Genomic DNA, 19,563 nt, shown 5'->3' on the forward strand with positions numbered 1-19,563 from the left:
GCTGTTTTCTTCTTGTCACCTCAGAATGACTTGAATTTAGAACACAGCTTCCTTGCTGTACCCTAAACACCTCTGAAAGATTCTGTGTATGGCACATTTTGTCAAAGGGTGGAGTAACAGAGAAAGGTTGTTTTGTACCCATACATAGTAAAATCAATCAATCAATCAATAAACAAAAGCCTTTAAAAATAGGTATTCCCTGTACTTTCAGTCAACCACCTGCCACTCCAAATCCTCTATTTAGCCCTATTTCCCCACGTGTAAAACTCTTAAGTAGAGTAATTCAAAGCGATTTTTGTTCTATTTCCCTGACCATGTAGAGCAGTGGTTCTCAACCTTCCTAATGCTGCGACCCTTTAATACAGTTCCTCATGTTGTGGTGACCCCCAACCATAAAATTATTTTCATTGCTACCTCATAACTGTAATTTTGCTACTGTTAGGAATCGTAATGTAAATATCTGATATGCAGGGTGTATTTTCATTGTTACAAATTGAACATAATTAAAAGCATAGTGATTGATCACAAAAACAATATGTAATTATATATGTGTTTTCCGATGGTCTTAGGCGACCCCTGTGAAAGGGTTGTTCGACCATCAAAGGGGTCGCGACCCACAGGTTGAGAACCGCTGATGTAGAGCAAGGGGTGAAGATGGGCAATTTGACGTTTCTCATCCAGAAAGACCATCGAGGTAGTTTTCTAAACCAAAAGCCAACTTTCTTGATATGAGTTGTATAATTTTCCAAGCACACTGAATGTGTTGCTGCAATCATTTCTGATTTTGACCAGCAGTTGCCTCCCCTCTCCCCACCAGTCCACAATATAAACATATGGGCAACTGATCCTAAAGGTGGTGCTTCCTTCCTGGGCTGCCAGCAGCCACCCTGCCCTATATTCCCCTATCTTGTATTCAGGTGGTTCTTAACTAGGAATAATTTTGCCCTCAGAGAACATTTGACAATGTCTAGAGACATTTTTTGTTGTCACCACGGGAGGGTTGAGACTAGCATCTGATGGGTAGAGGCTAGGGGTGCTGCTAAACATCCTACAATGCACAGGACAGCACCACAGCAAATAATTGCCCACAACTAAATGTCCATAGTGCTGACATTGAGAAACTCTGCTCTGTAGTGAGGACTCCTGATCTGGGCTTTATTAATGAGCTTATACATTACTAGTGCCCCGGTGCATGGATTCGTGCACATTGAAAGGAAATTAATTAGAAGGTGGCCAGCAGGACGGGATTGGGCGAGACAGGCTGGACATGCCCTGGAGCCAACCTCCTATGGTCCCGCCCCAACTGGCCACACCTGGGGCGATGCTGTAGCTCAAAGGGCGTCTGCGGAGTGAACGCGGGGTCCCTCTGGCACATAAGGTCCCTCGGCCTGGCTTGTGGGGATCGGGCCGAAACCAGCTCTCCGACATCCCCCAAGGGGTCCCAGATTGCGAGAGGGTGGTTCTCGGGTGACATATCCCAGAATTGGGCTCCCTCCTCTCTGGTTCCGGGGTGCATCACCCAAGAACCTAAGTCACCGCAACTTGGCAGCTCCTGCGTTGAGTGTCAGCCCCCTGGTGGTCCTTGTGCATCATAGCTACTGGTCAGACGGTCGCTTAGCCTTTTATACATATAGATATGAGAAAAGCAATAGGGTGAATAGTCACATCCCTTGACCTTCCGTTTTGTTCCAGGTTCTTTGCCCAGTGACTGGGGTGAAATCTAAGAGAAATGAGTCTCACCTCTGGTCTTAGAGCTCCTCTTTCTCATGGGACTTGTTTTTGTGATTTAGAAGTGAGGATGGAATGTGAATACAAACAAACAGTTGTCCCACAACATGATAGGCCTGAGAGAAAAATAGGTACCAGGTTAAAATGCCTGGGAGGGGGAGTCATAGTGGAGGTAACATTAGCTCTGGATGAGAAAGGAAAGTGCCAAATGAATAAGTAGGAGAAGAACATTCCGGCCAAAGAGAATTACATATTAAAGTGGGTGGCATTTTCAGAGCGTGGCCTAAAGTTTACCGGCACATAAGCAGATAGAAGATGAGGCTCAAAGGTAATAATAGGACCTTGAGTTCTAGCCAGAGAGTTTAGTCCTTATCCTAAAGGCTTAAGGTACTGTTGAGTCTGGTAGTAACATTAACTTTGGTTTTAGAAATGTGGGCAGCAATGTGGAAAACATAATGGAGTGGAGACAGTCTAGCACCAGAACACCTAGGAAGTGAGCTATTGCAACAATCTAGGCAAGAGATGATAAAGACCTAAACTAAGGCATTGACCGTGGAGGTGGAAATGGAGTAGTAGATTCCAGAATCAAGGGTAGAAGCGATAAAGAGGTTTGATAGAGAAGGAAAACAAGGGCTTGAGTCTAACTTTGTAGATTCTCACTTAGGCAGCTGCCAGAAAGAAAGCCACTCATTCATACCCATCTGTACAATTTCAACTTCTACACTACTGACCAATTTAAAATGTCACCCCTGAACAGAGATAGCTGACTCTTGATTAAGTGAATTGACTGTGTATTGTCCTCATCCTTGATTCTCTGATACCACTGATGACTGAGGCATTCTTTCCTCTTTTGCTGCTATTTTCAGATGTTTCATTTTATCAGAAATATTTAAGAAAGCCAAAGAACTAAAACATTTAGTACCAAACACTGAGGTCTTCTCAGCACTGATGTTTATATTTTTGTTTATTTAGGTCCTTCTCCCAGATTTAGAATTTTATATTAATCTTGGAGATTGGCCTTTGGAACATCGAAAAGTCAATGAAACGCCTGGCCCTTTACCTATCATTTCATGGTGTGGCTCTCTGGATTCACGAGATATTATCCTTCCGACGTATGACATCACTCACTCCACACTTGAAGCAATGAGGGGTGTTACAAATGATCTCCTCTCTATTCAGGGAAATACAGGTAAATTCAAGTTCTAAGAAAAAACTTAGATATAAAAAAGGTGAAGGGGATGTATTAGTCAAGGAGGGTATATGTATATATATTTAAATAACCATTTTTCTTATTTTCTAACCAAGGAAAAAGAGAAACAGCACCCTATATGCCAAAGAGGTTTCTTTAGGCTTCTTCTAATCCAAAAATTAAAGATACATGAGCAGGGCTAGTGATGTGCACACCTCTCAGAGCTGAGTCTCTTTTGAGTTGGTCACTTACAACTACTATTTGAACATATATATTTGGTAAAATTGTCACTGAATTCTGACACCAATGTTTTTATATTGCTAGATGAAGTGAGAGATAATTTTGAAAAGTATAAAATGAATATATGAGAATATGATAGCAGTATCATTTGGATATTCTTACCTCCAACACTGTGTCTAAGAAATTCTCCCCTTTCCTCTTTCTGCTTCTCTTGATTCTTTAAAACCTGAATTCCTTTCCCATTTTTAATGGCCTTAGGTTTATGGCACAACACACCTATCATTACACTGAACTCCCTGAGTAGAAGAAAGCCTGCCTTCTCTTTACAGCCTCTTTCTGTTTACTCTGGATTGGTGGACTGATTTAATAGACAAGACCAGAGACGCCTTGTAAACTATCTAAAGATGATGTGAAAGGAAAACTGACCTACTTTTTATTTGATAACAGTGAATTTCTGAAAAGTGTGCTAACATAGTAATGAGTTTGATCCTCTCCAATTTCTATGTCTTATGATTTATCCCTTAAAACACTGACAGATGTTAATAATGACCTCTCTTTAGAATAATAGAAATATATTTACATTAATTATTCCATATTTCCCTATTAGGAAAGAGAATATAAATATATATACCTGTGTATATGTATACCTGTGTTTATGTATATGTACTAGTATATGTATATGTACTAGTATATGTATACATATATAGATACACATAATAGCATATTAGCAAAAGTCTTCCATGTATTCAGAAGTGCTGTGCTCATAATTCTGAGCAAGCTAAGGATTAAAGATGCGTGGGTGTTACTTAGTTACATATTTTGTTCTGGTCACCTTGTCTACAGACAAAAGCTGGCTCATTTTGTACTATGAAGCACAGAAGATGGAAGAAGTGCCCTGTTCGGAGTTACTCAGTAGTTAGAGCATTAGCCTGCATGCCAAAGGGTCTTGGGTTCGATTCCCAGTCAAGGGCACTTACCTAGGTTGCAGGTCCGATTCCCAGCCCCAGTTAGGGCAAGTGTGGGAGGCAACCAATCGATCTGTCTCTCTCAAATCAGTGTTTCTCCCTCTCTCACTCTTCTCTCCCTCTCCTTACCTCCCTTCCACTCTCTCTAAAAAAATCAATGGAAAAAATATCCTCAAGTAAGGATTAACAAAAACAAACAAAAAAGATGGAAGAAGCTAATGCCTTGGTGAACAGGCCAAGTCGATGAATCTCTCTTTGCTTTGAACTTGGTCCAGTAATATTTTGTATATTTTCTAATGTTGCACAACAGAAACTCTAACATTTGAGTGAGCTCTCCCTAGCAGACAAATGAAATTAGAGCATTCTAATCCCATAATGTTTGAAAATAGCATTTCCTTTAGAACAGGGGTGGGGAACATCCACCCAGAGGGTGGTATAATGCCCACAAAATCATTTGGTCTGGCCCTGCCAAGGCATTAGGGGTGAGTTAATTAAATGTTTGACCAAATATAGCAGGCTCATTTTTAAGCTGATAATTTTGTATGGCCTACAAATGATATTATACTAGCAAAATGGCCCTTGGCAGAAAAAAGGTTCCCCACCCCTGCGTTAGAAGACGTAGTGATGATAAAAGAGCTTTAACCTCGTAGATGACAATGTTAGATTAAAGATGATTACATTTACCACATAAAAGTTCTAAATATATTTTTTTTATGGTCTCGACCTTCTAGGGCCTTCCTGGATCAATAAGACAGAGAAAGCTTTCTTCAGAGGTAGGGATAGCCGGGAGGAGCGGCTCCAGCTGGTGCAGCTGGCCAAGGAGAACCCACAGCTCCTAGATGCGGGAATCACGGGGTATTTCTTTTTCCAAGAGAAAGAGAAAGAGCTTGGAAAAGCTAAATTGATAGGTTTCTTTGATTTCTTTAAGGTATGCATTTAATTCTTCCTGGGTGGGTCTGAAGTGATAAATTTGGAAATAGCTGGGTCTGGGCCAATTTCTCCTGTCTTGTGAGCTGGCACACACTTTCTTAGCAGGCCTGGGAATTACAAAACTCCTGGTTTCCTGTTGTATGTCTACCAAACAACTCAGAACTTCACTTAATACTCAAAATATAGCACGAGGCTTAACCTGGAGTTTGGGTGCATTTCTTAGTGTGTTTTTCAGTAAACTGGATATATAAATGTCTTCTACATAAATGGTCTCAAATGCCTTTGTAAATGGAAAGAGTATAAAGTCCATATTAGTAACATAGGAGCTAGAGTTGAGGTTAAGTCCTGCCTCTGCCGCTAACTGTGGGGCCTTCATGTCTTACTGCCTCTGCCCTGTGAACACAGGTGCTGCTGCCTCGCTCCTCAGGGCGTTGTCCTGAGTTCAGAGGAGACAGAGATGTGAACAGTGTGACAAAACCTGACTGGCTAGTAAACTCCTTAGTATCGGTTATTTAAGAAAAATTTAATTACTGAATTTCTGAGTAGATCCTGTTCATCTCAGTGTCATATAATTATGAGAACAAGGTATTTGGACTCAGAGAATAGAGGTTTATAAATTTCTCTGAATATTAGTTTTCTCACTTAAAAATATGTATTTTTATTCATGTCAGAGAGGAAGGGAGAGGGAGAGGGAGATAGAAACATCAATGATGAGAGAGAATCATGGATTGACTGCCTCCTACATGCTCCCTACAACTGGGCATGTGCCCTGACCTTTCTTTAGAATAATAAAAATAGAATATAAATATATGTATACCTGTGTATATGTATACCTGTGTGTATATGTATATGCATATGGATATGTATATAGATACACGTAACAGCATATTAGCAAATGTCTTCCATGTATTCAGAAGTGCTGTGCTCATAATTCTGAGCAAGCTAAGGATTGAAGATGTGTGGGTGTTACTTAGTTACATAGTTTGTTGAAACTTCATCAATCGGCTGCATCCTGCATGCCCCCTACTAAGGGTTGAGCCCACAACCCGGACATGTGCCCTAACTGGGAATCTAACAAGTGACCTCTTGGTTCCTGGATCAATGTCAACCACTGAGCCACACCAGCTAGGTTATTGCCTTCCTTTTTCATGGGTATAAGAAATAAAAAAAAATGTATAAGTAAAATTTTAAATGGTTATCAATATTCAGTTTAGTAAATATAAAACCTTTGAGAATCGTTTTCCTACGTTGTAACAGAAATATGAATTCTCCATTATAGTTGAAATAGGTATTCCTATTACCTAAAATTATTTAAAATTTTATCTTTAAATGCATTGTATTTCTTTTTTTAAGAAAAATATATTTTTATTGATTTCTGAGAGGAAGGGAGAACGATAGAAACATCAATGATGAGAGAGAAACTTCATCAGTTGGCTTCCTCCTGCATACCCCACACTGGGGATCGAGCCCACAACCCAGGCCTGTGCCCTGATGGGGAATCAAACCATGACCTCCTGTTTCATAGGTTGACACTCAACCACTGAGCCATGTCGGCTGGGCTGCATTGTATTTCTTAAAATTGACCCGCTAATATGGTGTTTATGATGTTAATACAGAGAAAATACGAGTTACAAAATAAAATATAAACCTGCTAAACAATAAAGTTAGGAAGTGGAAATGAATTCCTTGATGTGTAGTATTACAGTGTTGATGAGAAGCCTAAGTGAAGCAAATATTAAAATGTTTGTTTATGTTTGTTTTAACCTTTTAGTACAAGTATCAAGTGAATGTGGATGGGACCGTGGCTGCTTACAGATACCCGTACCTCATGCTGGGGGACAGTCTGGTTCTGAAGCAGGACTCCCCGTATTATGAACACTTTTACATGGCACTACAGCCCTGGAAACATTACGTGCCAATTAAAAGGAACCTTGCTGATTTACTAGAGAAAGTTAAATGGGCCAAGGTACACTTTCTGAATTTTAGTTTCTTCAGGCAATAACAGATGCACCAGAATTAGTTCCAGGAATTCCTTCATGACACATTTAGTTTGACATAATTTAGTCAAAAGAAATATTTTCTGAAGTTTTTATTCTCTTGAAGTAGCTGAAAAACCAATATCATTATCTCTTGATATGCCCTCTGTCAACATTTTTGAGGATTTTTATATCTGAAGTCCACTGTTTTATAGAATATAATATCATTCTCATGGAATCACTATTTGTGCATATACACACACAAGCGAAAATACTCCAAACGCAAGTTACAGATAGAAAAGACCGGGTCACAGTGCTTTATGCACAAGAAAACATTTAAGTCAACATGGTGCTCTTTTTCCCCCTCAGTTAGAAAAAGGCCCAAGTTCATAATGAAGGCATGATATACAACATCCAAGAATCACAAGGCTCCCATAAAATAAGAATTCTTTTTCAAAAGAAAAGTATTAAAAAGTGATTGTGTTTTATTATGAAACTATAAAAATTTACCCTTTTATTATAAGACTTTACTGTTTCTAAGAAGCAGTATCTGGTTAGGGAAATCACTGGGTGCCTGAGGCAGAATAATTATTGTGACCCTTTATAATGAGTCAGGATAACTTGCAAATGGCTTTTCCTATGGGCAGCATGGTAGAATATTAGCTATTTTCCCAAAATATAACTAGGCATGCTGACTATTCCTACAACTAAAGGGACAGCCTGTGGGTACTGGTGACTAAATTTTTATTGCAACAGCAATATAGTCTTTCATTGGTAACATCTTATAAGAAATTTGGGACTCTGATTGCATATTTAAATGGCGCTTTTAGGAGATGTTATAACATGAAAACTGACTCATTCTATTCTAGCTTGTATTTTAATATCAAACAGAGAAGGCTAGAATGGGGAACAGATGAGGAGCCCTAAACTTCCTGGGTGCCTAGGAAAGTACCAAGGTAGTCACAATAGAAGCTGCATGTGGGTTGTTGCACTTTGTGGGGACGGGGGGAGCTGTTAGTGGGCCTGAGGAATAGGGTACAAACATGCATGATCATTTCCACGTAACAGAGATGTCTAGGAGAGCACTTTGTCCGTTTCCATAGCCTTATTCTTAGGTGATATTTTCATCACGATCCATCTCTCCCGTGCAGTGCATATCCAACCCCACACCTGTCCTCGCTCACACTCACTTTTAGCTTTGTCTGTGGCTCACAGGAGTCATTTTCATTCATTGTTTCTTTTTCAACCTTTCAGGAAAATGATGAAGAAGCCAAAAGGATTGCCAAAGAAGGGCAGTTGACTGCCAGGGACTTGCTACAGCCACACAGGATTTACTGCTACTATTACAGAGTACTGCAGGTCAGTGCAGAGTATCCATCCTGCGGGCTCATGCTTGGCCTGAATGCCTCGCTTCTGGGGGTGCTCCTGAGATTGAGCTTGTGGACTCTGGTTAAGCCAAGGACCAGCCTAAAGGAGGAAGAGTACTAAGTCTCTTGGTAGCCAACATATTTTATCTCCACTCGGTATTACAAAAACAATGCTTACAGCCTTACAAAAATAGATGACCAGCTCCTACTATCTTGCCAGTGCCTTTTTTCTTTCTTTCCTTCTTTTTTCTTTTTTACTAAATGCCTTAAGGAATTCATCATCTAGAAAATTGGAGGGTTAGAGTAGAGGTCAGTAACATTTCTTCCCACTCAAAATGCCCACCTCTTTGTTCTTCCTGCTACTTACGAGTCCTGCTTTTGCTATCATAGTATAGGATAGAGAGCAAATATTTACCTTCCTACATAAAACAAACAAATGAAAAATACTTATAATAGTACTAACGCCTGAGAGCTAAATAACGAAGTACTGTACAAATGTTTATTGGGAATCCAAGGATTAGTTCTTGTGTAATATCTTTATTCATTAACATCTAGCCAGGGAGAAAAAAAAATAAGAACATATGTTCTTGTTTTTAACCTAAACTTATTTTTCCTGTGAGCAGAAAAAAAAATGTTTCCTCAGATGCTTGTTGATACCAACCTCTCACAGAAAAATTTAAACGATGAATTACACCATTTACCAGAAACAACCTTTCCCTTAGATGAGCTCTGTTCCCTCTGCTGGGCTGGTAGGCGTTTCCCTCCCTACAACATTAATGAGGCTCATGTGTTCATGTCAGTATTTTGTTCGGTTTGGCCCTGGACAAGGAGTGTCCAGCTCAATGTATTTGAAACCACTGAACTGAAATATCCAATTTTTAGGAAAATTTGTCAGTGGCCAAAGGGGAGGGACATTTCACAGGCCTGTCACCATTTACCATACCTAGAGTGCATGACTACAGGCCGAAAGGAGTGATAGGTGAGAGCACCAACTTTAGTTTGAGATGCTTACCATCTGATTTGAATATTCAGTAAAGTTAATTACTCATTGACGCGCGGAGGATAAATGCTAACTGGTGCTGTTGTTTCCAGAACACTTGGCTTGACATCCTTGTTGTAGAGGCTTCCTACCTACACATAAAATTGTGGATTAGGGTTCCTTGTTAGATTATGAAATGTCACACTAGTACCTACAACAACTAAAGTGAAAAATGTAACATCAGACCTTTGGTTTGCAGCCACTAGAAGTGACAGCACGACTGGGAAGGATTAAGGGGAATGAAGTGTGGACTAATCTTTTTGTTGCCTTTAAAACCACAATTCAGAATTATGCTGAGCGCCAGTCCAGCAAACCGGAAATACGTGATGGAATGGAACTTGTTCCTCAGCCAGATGATAACACATCCATCTGCCAGTGCCGGGGGAAGAGACCTTCAAGAGAGGAACTTTAAGTCGGCCCGGATTTACACTTCTTTGTAGGCTGGCTGCGTCTTCAATGGAAACATCCAGACAGAATCTAAGCTACGAAGAACACAGCTTGCCAAAATATGAATCACTCTCTAGGAATACATGTACATCATATTTAATGGTTTGGTTTTTTTTCATTGTTCACTTTCGCTCTTCCATTTCCAGTTATGAAGAAAAAATATTTGTGCAGGGTTGTTTTTTTACCCCCCTACCACACAATTTCTCCTTCTACAAGCTGCTTTTGACATTCAGTAATAGTCAGCCTCCTCTGGGAAAAGTCTGATAAGAATAAGGAAGAAGAGGATGACTCTCTTATGAATGGTAGCTGGGATTCTATAGTGGGGAATATTTTTTAAAAGCTCACTCATAACTTTTTAGCTGAGTTTTACCAACACCTGAGATAAAAATAAGGAGAAAGTGCCTTAAGCTAGTAGTTTCCAATCTATCACAGTTATTAAAATAGATGAACGCCCCCAATGGGACCATTCATTATCTATATACTAGAGGCCCGGTGCACAAAATTCATGCACTGGATGGTGGGGAGGGTCCCTCAGCCCAGCCTGCACCCTCTCGCAGCCTGGGAGCCCTCGAGGGGTGTTTGACTGCCAGCTTAGCACAGCCACAGAGGTGGGAGGGGCTCCCACACTCACCAGCCATGAGCACAGCTCAGAGCTTCTGGCTAAGCAGTGCTCCCCCTGTGGGAGTGCACTGACCATCAGGGGGCAGCTCCTGCCTTGAGCGTCTGCCCCCTGGTGGTCACTGCGCGTCATAGCAACCAGTTTTTCCTCCATTCAGTCGATTTGCATATTAGCCTTTTATTATATAGGATTGAATAAAGGTAACTGCAGTCAGGTGGGAATCTGTAATTCTTTTTAATATTTTAAAGGGATACTTAAAAACCTCTGCAACAAACTGCAGCAAGCCTGGTATCTTGGGATTCACTAATAGCTGACAACAAAGGCAAGCGTCCATTCCTCACTGCACTCCTCCTCCATTTCATTGGGTTGCATTGCCAAGATTAAACAAATGGAAAGCTCCTCTGCCTTTAGGGTCCAAACTTAAGACTTACAGCCCAGAAGTTCAATGCACATTCCTTGTAATACCAGTTCAAGGTTGAATTACCTGAAGAACCACACTCCAAAAAAACAAGAACTATCCACACTCCCAATCTTAAAATATTGAGATTCCCCTAATTGAAATATTAACTTAATCTGGAAAACAATGTAACCACTTTAAAGTAGTCATATCTATTCTTTTTTGAAAAACAGTAAGAATTTTTCTTAACTAGATAAGAGCAAAATCACATTAAGGAACAATGTAATCAAAGCCAAGTATCCATGGAAAACCCTAAAACCCAAGTTTTCCAAATCACAAGTACACAGTATAAAATAAAGGGCAAGCTGTAGTAAGACCAGATCTTAATGAATCTGTGCCATTGATATATGATACATGGAGTTTGGACTCGTCAAAGCTGAGATTATAGAAAGTTTGCCCTCCCTCATATCTCCCTGTCCTCCAAACCCAGGTCCTTTTTTAATATATATTGTTTATAAAATACCATTCAAAATCATTTGATTCCTTCAGAGAGAACTGTTACAGATAGCTAACAGTCTGTATTATTTTCTTGATACATGTAATTGTATTTAGGTGAAATTTGCCTGTATATGCATGTTAATGGAATTCATTTTTCTTTAAAAATGCACAAAAGGCTAAAGCCACAATAAACTATTGGGTATAAGTGGGCACATTGAGCATTAGCGTATAAAAGGCTTTATCAATTTACATGTTGTAATTTATTGACTATACATGCATCCACTGAAAACAACTCATACTCTACTTCTGCGATATACAAGATTTTTTTCAAAAATATATTTTATTGATTTTTTACAGAGGAAGAGAGAGTTAGAAACATTGATGAGAGAGAAACATCAATCAGCCGCCTCCTGCACACCCTCTACTGGGGATGTGCCCACAATCACATCCCTTGACTAGAATCGAACCTGGGACCTTTCAGTCCACAGGCTGACGCTCTATCCACTGAGCCAAACCATTAAGCAAACTGTTAGGGCAACCCAGGTCCTTTTTGATGGCTAATGATATTTTGCTAGAGACATCTTAAATTTTTAAAATTTACATCACCTGCTGCCAAACAGTTAAAATTGAGTTGAGATAAGCCAGGCAGCTTCTGGCTGTGGAACAACAAGGATGTGCTTAAGAAATTAAGTGGAGCCCCTCGAAAAATTCCACTGGAAGGGAGCAGGCTTCATCTAGATAATCCTCCATCATACCAACTCAGTCATGGCTTTAAAATGAGTGGGTTTAGATGGCTTCCTGGTTTGTTGACATGAATATAATTTAGTAAAAATGGGATTACTAAAACCATGATTTTTTTCCTTCTTAGTTCAGACATTACCCATGATTTCCATTAGTCATTTTTAATACTTCGGTTTTCATGAAAAATACCTGATCTTTAAAAGGAGGAAAGGGATGTAAGGATATGCAAGTGAATATAATAACTGCATTTGTCTAAATATCAACATTTGTTGCAGTCTTGTTTTTATTAATAAAATGTTGGAAACATCTTAAATTGCCATCATTAGGGAATTGGCTAAATAGATATTGATACATAAAGAAATACAGTACAAGCAAGAATAAAGTAGCCTAAATGCACTATTATGAAAGATTTGCATAACAGTGTACAGGAAAAAAACAAGTTTTTTTCAGAACAATATGTATAATGCAAAACAATTTATGTAAAAAACAAAAATATATCCATGTGGTTGAAAGTTTGAAGGGATATTCACCAATATCTGAGGAGGAGCTGGAGAAAGGGAATTTATACTTTTTGCTTTATACCTGTGTGAGATAGTTAAAATGTTTTTACTATAAGTGTGAATCAGACTATAAAATAAAGAAAAATGCAAACCTAGCAAAAGACAATAAATGCACAAAAGATATACATAGGAAAAATGGATATTTATATTTTCTATTATGCTGTTTTTAAATCTATGTTTAGAATGTTATATCATGGGACATATTATATATACTTTTTTAATAAAGTACATTTTGTAAATAAAATTTTGAAAAATATAATTTTTTTAAAAGAGATTATATCTCCTTAGTTGGGACTACATCAAAATAAGAAGCTTCTGCACAGCAAAACAAACCATCAGCAAAACAAAAAGGGAGCCCACTATATGGGAGAACATATTTGGCAATGATACATCTGATAAAGGGTTAATATCCAAAATATATAAGGAACTCATAGAACTTAACAAAAGGAAGACAAACAATCCAATTAACAAATGGACAAAGGACCTAAATAGACACTTCTCCAAAGAGGACATACAGATGGACAAGAGACATATGAAAACATGCTCAAAGTCACTGATCACCAGAGAGATGCAAATTCAAATGACAATGAGGTATCATCTTAGACCCGTCAGTGGCTACCATCAACACATCAACAAATGACAAATGCTAGCGAAGATGTGGAGAAAGGGAACCCTAGTACACTGCTGGTAGGAATGCAGACTGGTGCAGCCATTATGGAAAACAGTATGGAGTTTCCTCAAAAAATTATAAATTGTCTCTAAGTGAAATAAGTGAGAAGAAGACAAGTATCACATGATCTCACTCACATGTGGAATCTAAGTAACAAAATAAACTGATGAACGGAGTGGATCCAGAGACATGGAAGCATGGAACAGAGTGCGGAATCTGAGAGGGAAGGTGGGGGAGGATGGGAATAATCAACCAAGAACCTTGTATGCATATATGCATGGCCCATGGCCACAGACAATGGAGCCGTGAGGGTCTGGAGCAGGGCGAGGGGCGGGAGGCAGTCAATGAGGGGTAAAGGGGGATATATGTAATACATTCAACAATAAAGAATTTTTTTTTAAAGAAGTACTATCTGGCAAAAATCCCAATGTGATTGCAAGAAAAAAAAAAAAGAAAGATACTTTTAAAGAACTGAAAAAATGTTTACACGTATTAGAGCAATTAAAAGAAATCTGAGCCTCTTACTAAGAAATTACTGAATTCCTCTGGATCAAATTAGAGGCAAAATAATACATGCTTGAATTGTAACTATTATAATTATTTCTACAGTAATTCAGACAATTATGTCCTTAAAAATACATAGGGCTTATTTTATTTTATTTTGAATTTTAGAGGACATTTATTAAATCTGGGGACAGTGAAATAAGGAAGGGCCTAGGAAAACAGGAGAGGGATTAGGTGGGGAAATGAGGCTAGGCTTGGCTGCTTTGTCTCATTAAGAAGTCAGAGAAGGACACATATGTAATACCCTTTGTAATACTTTAAGCAAAAAAAAAAAAAGTCAGAGAGCTGGACCTGGGTGGCTCAATGGTTGAGCATTGACCTATGAACCAGGAGGTCATGGTTGGATTCCCGGTCAGGGCACATGCCCGGGTTGCAGGTTCTATCGCCCGTGAGATGCAGCCGATCAATGATTCTCTCTCATTGATGTTTCTATCTCTCTCTCCCTCTCCTTTCACCTCTGAAATCAATATGAGGAGGAAACTGGTCTTGCAAGGCGGGTCAGGCCATAGAAACTGTGAACAATGCACTGCCCTGTGGGGAGGGGAGGCTGGGGGGAGAGGGTTGCTATGCTGGTGCCAGGACCGGGCCATCGGATGTGGCCTGACACCTGGGGGCCTTCCTGCAGGGCCACCAAGGGGGCAGGGGGCATATCTGCAAGACAAAGACCCCAGCGGGATATATATAGACAGGCTCTCTGCATGTTTCTTCACTCTGATTTGGAAATTATTCCCGGAGTCCACTAGTGTTAATAAACGGGGTCCCTCCCTTTCTCCAGGAAGCGTGCTTGGTATTTCTTTGTTCTTCTGTAACAAATATATATATGAAGAAGTCAGAGAAGAGGGGGCCTTGGGGACAGGTTCAGGAGGTTTGCCCAGGACTAACTGCCACTGCCCATTGCTGCTCTGGTTGCAAGTCTCCTGGGTCCCTTAGAGTTTAGGAGATGCAGGGGAAAAAGAGGGGGAGGGGCAGGAAAAGGCACTGGCATTGCTCCCAGGAGGGAGAGCACACCTGCAGGGCTTATTTTATTTTTTAAAATTTTTATTGTTGGAAGTATTACATATGTCCCCCTTTCTCCCCCATTGGCCCCCTCCAGTCTGCCCCTGGCCCCCCGTGCAGGACTTATTTTTAAAGTAATATATAAACAAGGCAATGACCCTTAAATGTATTTTTCTATTTCATTTTTTTACATTTAAAATTTTTTTTCTCAATTATTTACTAGCTTAGTTTTGTAGTTTTCTAATTTTAATTTTAAAAAATTTGGTAAAATATACATAAGTTTACCATTTTAACCATATTTAAGAATACAATTCATAACATAAGTACATTCAACAATGTGCAGTTTTGTAGTTTTGAATAAATTCAAATTTAAACATAGTTTCTACAAGATTAAAAAATTAAGTACAAGTATATATAATGCTTCCATGGTTATATTTTTACATATAACATACATAGCTCCTGTATGCTAATGCATCAAGGTAACCACATGGAAGGGAACTACAGCTCACCCCTCCTGCTTATTATGATTGTGAGAATGATTTTAAAGAACTCTGGAAGCTCAATGAATCACTGAATTAGCCTACAGGGAATTTCTTCGGCACAAATGTTATCATATAGGAAATTTTTTCTTCCAGTGTTTTCCCCCCACAAATCATCTTTCTTACAAAATAATTGTATTACATGCAGGAGCACAGGAAGGAAATACCAGAGCTGGGCAGTTTCTGAACAAGAGTATTTTACATTGCAATAATCATTGGCAAACTAAAGCATTGCCCAAGTGTGAGACATTTAGATTTCAAGCAACTCAAACTTGCTTTAGATGTGCGGTATTTGTATCATTTAAGATTGTCTGAAAATTCATTTACGAGGTCACCTGTTTTCACTTAAAAACTGTTTTAACCCGCTCAAGAGCTTCCATTCAGAAGTAGCATTGGACTGCGGTCCGGTGTCACTTACTCTTTGATCCTGGGCAAGACCTGTCAAATCACTGGAAAGATCCGTTTTCTTATTTGCAAATGAATCAATTAATTAAATAGAAAAGGTTTCACTGTGTATCTCCAACATCTTTAAAATCCTGGTTGAAGTGACCGGAATTTATAACATACTGAGTCCAATTTCGCAGAAAATCACTTTGGTTTTTCTCCTAAAAGCCGTGGCCTGAAAGCCACTGACTGTGGCCTTGAGGGCTTCTAAGAGCTCCAACCACCCTCACGTTCTACGGTTTCGGATTCCAGGAACACGCGAGTGGAGGAAACAGAAGAGCGAGGGGCGGGGCCGGAAAGCCGGGGGCGGGGCCGGGGCCGGGAGGCGGGGCCAAGAGGAGAGACGGACCGGAACTAGAAACGTCACTTCCGTCTGCGCAGTTACCCAGGGCAGAAGCCAAGCCCCGAAGCCGAGCCCAGACCAGCGGCGATTGGCAGGTGAAGGGAATGGTGTCCCCTCCCTCTCAGCCGCGCCTCCCCCTCTTTTTGGAGACAGGTTCCACCTTCATCTCCGAGCCCTACTGGCTCCGAGCTGTCGAGGCCCGTGCTGTGTCCGGCGCCTGGTGGACGTTCCGTTTCTCTGTAGCGCCCACTAGGCCCCCAGCCTCCGAGCCCACGACCCGCCCCTCCAGCTTCCTCCGACCGCCCGCAGCGCCGCACCCCGCGCCTCTGCGGCGATGCTGTGCCTCCACCTTCGGGCCGAGGGGGAAACACTTGCTGACCAACCTCACATCGTTCCGGGACTTCTTTCCTGTTCGACCCTTGAAATGGTTGTTCGCGTTTCCATTCAGTTATTTAGAGATGGAAAGGGAAAGGAGTTTTTCAGGAGGAGTTTAGATGTTTTCCTTCACCTGCCGTTGGTATAGGATCACAGGAAAGAAGGAAAAGCGGAACTACCAGACCGGTGAAGATCACGGAACTTGATTCAGTAACACAAGTAGGAGAAGCGAAATGGGGAGTGTAGGTTCTGATCCCGGGGTGTGAGCGTCGGCGCTGTTTCCCAGCTTTCTAAAGCGAATGGAACGGAGAATCTAGCGATGTATCGTGCAGGCTTTTTTCGTGCAGTTTGACCAGATTAACGGAGCCATGACATGTTATAAAAGTCATTGATTTGGGACAGAGAAAAATTCTGCATCTCAGAATCTGCAAGTAAAATCTTTTATTACCTGAACAGTAGTTTGATAGCACTTTTCAGTATCTTAGGATTTATGAAGTGGTCTCACGTTGGTTAATTTCTTGGAGCCTCCTGATAACCTTATGGCCTCAGTATTGTTTTTTTGTGTGTTTTTTTAAATCTAAGGCCATCAACTGTCCTTACTCCCCTTTTTATCCCTGGACCTTGGCCTCCTAAACTACTCAAAAGACTTTTACCCTTAAATTTATCTCTCTCTTTCATATTTAATTTCTCTCTCACTACTGGATCATACCCAACAACATCATAACATATGTTAATCTCTCCCATATTAAAAAAAAAAAAAATCCCTTGAGCCCTGGCCAGGCGCTCAGTGGTTAGAACATCGGTCTGCGGGTTTGATTCCGGTCAAAGGCACAGACCTCGGCTGCAAGTTCTATCCTGCCTCCCTCTGGTCTGGTGGCGAGGAAGCAACCAATGGATGTCTCTCTCTCTCTCTCATATCCTGTTTCTCTCTCTTTTTACCCCTTCTTCCCTCCCTCCTCTGTCTCTAAGAAAAATCAATGGAAAAAATATCCTCAGGTAAGGATTTAAAAAATAATAATAGTCTCTTGGATTCATTCCCACCAACTGGCCACCACCCCATATCTCTGCTCCCTCCAAAGAATCGTTACTATCCTCAGCTTTCTCACTCCCTCAGCACACCCCAGGTTTTCTTCCTTGCTGCTCCACTAAACGGTCAGCAGCAAGTTTATCTGGGCAAATCCAACTTATTCTCCATATGCTTGACCCTCCAGCAGCATTTGACACAGCTGAGCACGCTCTTTTTTCTTGACATACAGACAATGTAATTATTTCTCAGTAATGCGAGTGCCTCGTTTCTGAATCAGAAATTTTTGAACCCTGGAAGATATTTCATCAATATTTTGTACTATTCATAATGTCACGGTGACATACAAGTTAGTGTGCATTAACATTTTCACCACTATTTTCTTAAATTTAGACAACCAACAAAACAGTAAATCAAGCCCTGGTTTGTGGTGCTGGTCAAGTCCTGTGATGTACATATTCCCACGCTGGCCAATTCCAAGCTAGGACCATGGCCTCAGCAACTGGGAAGAGAGGTGCTGCAGTGCACTGCCATCGTGTTTCCACCAGGCAGATACCAGTAGATGCTATGCGGAGACCAAGTAATACCTAACTGTGGGTGCTTTTGCTCCCCAGAGGACGTTTGGCAATGTCTGGGAATAGTTTTGTTTGGTTGTCACATCTGTGCTACTGGCATCTGGTGGGCAGAGGCCAGACATTCCGCTGAACTCCCTACCATGCATAGGACAACTCCCATAACAAAGACTCCAGCTCAAACTACCATTAGTGCCATTGTTGAGCAAGCTTGCAAAAACATCAGTAACCTCAAGAAAATTAGAAGTAAAATATAGTGATGGGGAGGAAAAAAAACGTTTACTCTCTTAGGTCCTGTAATTGGAGCCTGCAAATTAAACTGACAAAAGACAGACTCACAGGAGAAAAGGCATAAAAATTTTATTTGATGTTAATATTTCAATTTTACATGCACACAGAAAAGGAAGGGAAAACTCAAAGAGGCTGTTAATATTGTATACCATGATAACAAAACCCAAAGAGGCTGTTAATATTGTATACCATGATAACAAATGGAGATAAGTTTGTGAAATGATAAGACATAGGAAGAGAAGTTTAGGAGTAAACTAATAGAAGAAAAGGGTTAAGTAAGGTTTGTTGATGCAGACCCACCTTAGTGCCATTGACAATGGTTATTTTCTTCCTCCTGGTATGGGAAAGGAAAAAGGCAACACCTTCTCGAAGGGAAATTACCTCTTTCTTTTAGGCAGCTAAACTCAGGGTAGAGAGCTTTGATTACATCTGCTGTTTCTCAGTTGTCTTCAGCTCAAAATAATCCTTATGCCAAAGTGGATATTTTGGGGTAGGATATTCTGTTCCCCTTCAATAGTAAAATAATTAGTAAGTTAGGAGTTTTGAGTATTTATTACTTTTATTTTGTTTAATTGTAAGTTAAGTTAAACTTTAGTGATTGCGGTTAGCCCGGCTGGTGTGGCTCAGACATTGAGCATGGACCTGTGAACCAGATCATGGTTCAGTTCCTGGTCAGAGCACAAGCCCAGGTTGGGGGCTCGATCCCCAGTGGGGGATGTGCAAGAGGCAAGTGATCAATGACTCTCTCTTATCATTGATGTTTCTATCTCGCTTCCCCTCTCCCTTCCTCTGAAATAAATAAAAATGTACTTTAAATAATAATGACTGTATTTAAAATCAGCTCACAACATTTTTGCAATTGAAAATTTGATTATTCTGAGCCAGGGCAAGCCAGCTCCAGTTCACCATCCTAACCATGTGAGTCAATTTCCCATATACAGTGGGGCCTTGACTTATGAGTTTAATTCGTTCTGAGACCGAGCTTGTTAACTCAAATTACTCTATCAACTCAATGCAAAAAATCGGCTGAGAGACAGCTGGTATCTCAA

General features: G+C 40.3%; 1 protein-coding gene and 1 long non-coding RNA gene across 2 annotated transcripts in view; both read left to right on the forward strand.

The window, feature by feature from the left end:
- KDELC2 (KDEL motif containing 2) overlaps positions 1 to 9,981 on the forward strand; it is a 14,153-nt gene extending 4,172 nt beyond the window's left edge. Inside the window, exons 4-8 of the mRNA XM_006760821.2 lie at positions 2,701 to 2,917; positions 4,854 to 5,050; positions 6,824 to 7,018; positions 8,283 to 8,387; positions 9,721 to 9,981. Of these exons, the coding sequence (XP_006760884.1) occupies positions 2,701 to 2,917; positions 4,854 to 5,050; positions 6,824 to 7,018; positions 8,283 to 8,387; positions 9,721 to 9,846 (840 nt within the window). The 3' untranslated portion in view covers positions 9,847 to 9,981. The remainder of the gene's footprint in view (positions 1 to 2,700; positions 2,918 to 4,853; positions 5,051 to 6,823; positions 7,019 to 8,282; positions 8,388 to 9,720) is intronic.
- A 6,303-nt stretch (positions 9,982 to 16,284) lies between these two features.
- LOC102758364 overlaps positions 16,285 to 19,563 on the forward strand; it is a 20,040-nt gene continuing 16,761 nt past the window's right edge. The window contains exon 1 of the long non-coding RNA XR_435519.2: positions 16,285 to 16,347. This is a non-coding gene — a long non-coding RNA (uncharacterized LOC102758364). The remainder of the gene's footprint in view (positions 16,348 to 19,563) is intronic.

The sequence above is a fragment of the Myotis davidii genome, unplaced genomic scaffold (assembly GCF_000327345.1).
Source record: "Myotis davidii unplaced genomic scaffold, ASM32734v1 scaffold137, whole genome shotgun sequence".
Taxonomy (NCBI): Eukaryota; Metazoa; Chordata; class Mammalia; order Chiroptera; family Vespertilionidae; genus Myotis; species Myotis davidii.